Source organism: Pterocles gutturalis, unplaced genomic scaffold (assembly GCF_000699245.1).
Source record: "Pterocles gutturalis isolate BGI_N339 unplaced genomic scaffold, ASM69924v1 scaffold20179, whole genome shotgun sequence".
Lineage (NCBI taxonomy): Eukaryota > Metazoa > Chordata > Aves > Pterocliformes > Pteroclidae > Pterocles > Pterocles gutturalis.
Genome location: NW_010131116.1, coordinates 3,797 through 4,019, shown reverse-complemented (window position 1 = coordinate 4,019; position 223 = coordinate 3,797). Strand labels below are relative to the sequence as shown.

Below are 223 nucleotides of genomic sequence, written 5' to 3'. Positions count from 1 at the left end.
AGGGAGCCGAGGTGAAGCGCTCGGGGTTCTCCACCAACAGCTTGTAACCCCGGTTGGTGACGCTGGACAGGTCCTCGGACACCGAGAGCCAGCCCGCCGCTGAGTTGGGGTCGAAGCTGAAGGGGACTGTGGGGGGGACGTGATGTTAGGAGCCCGGATTGGCACAGGGATGAGCTGATGGATGGACCAGCCCATGGCTGCAGCCCTGCATCTGCCCATCCTG

General features: G+C 64.1%; 1 protein-coding gene across 1 annotated transcript in view; it reads right to left on the bottom strand.

The window, feature by feature from the left end:
• TRIM35 (tripartite motif containing 35) overlaps nt 1–223 on the bottom strand; it is a gene marked incomplete at both ends in the record, with an annotated part of 4,297 nt that overhangs the window by 281 nt on the left and 3,793 nt on the right. The window contains one exon of the mRNA XM_010080494.1: nt 3–126. Within this exon, the coding sequence (XP_010078796.1) occupies nt 3–126 (124 nt within the window). The remainder of the gene's footprint in view (nt 1–2; nt 127–223) is intronic.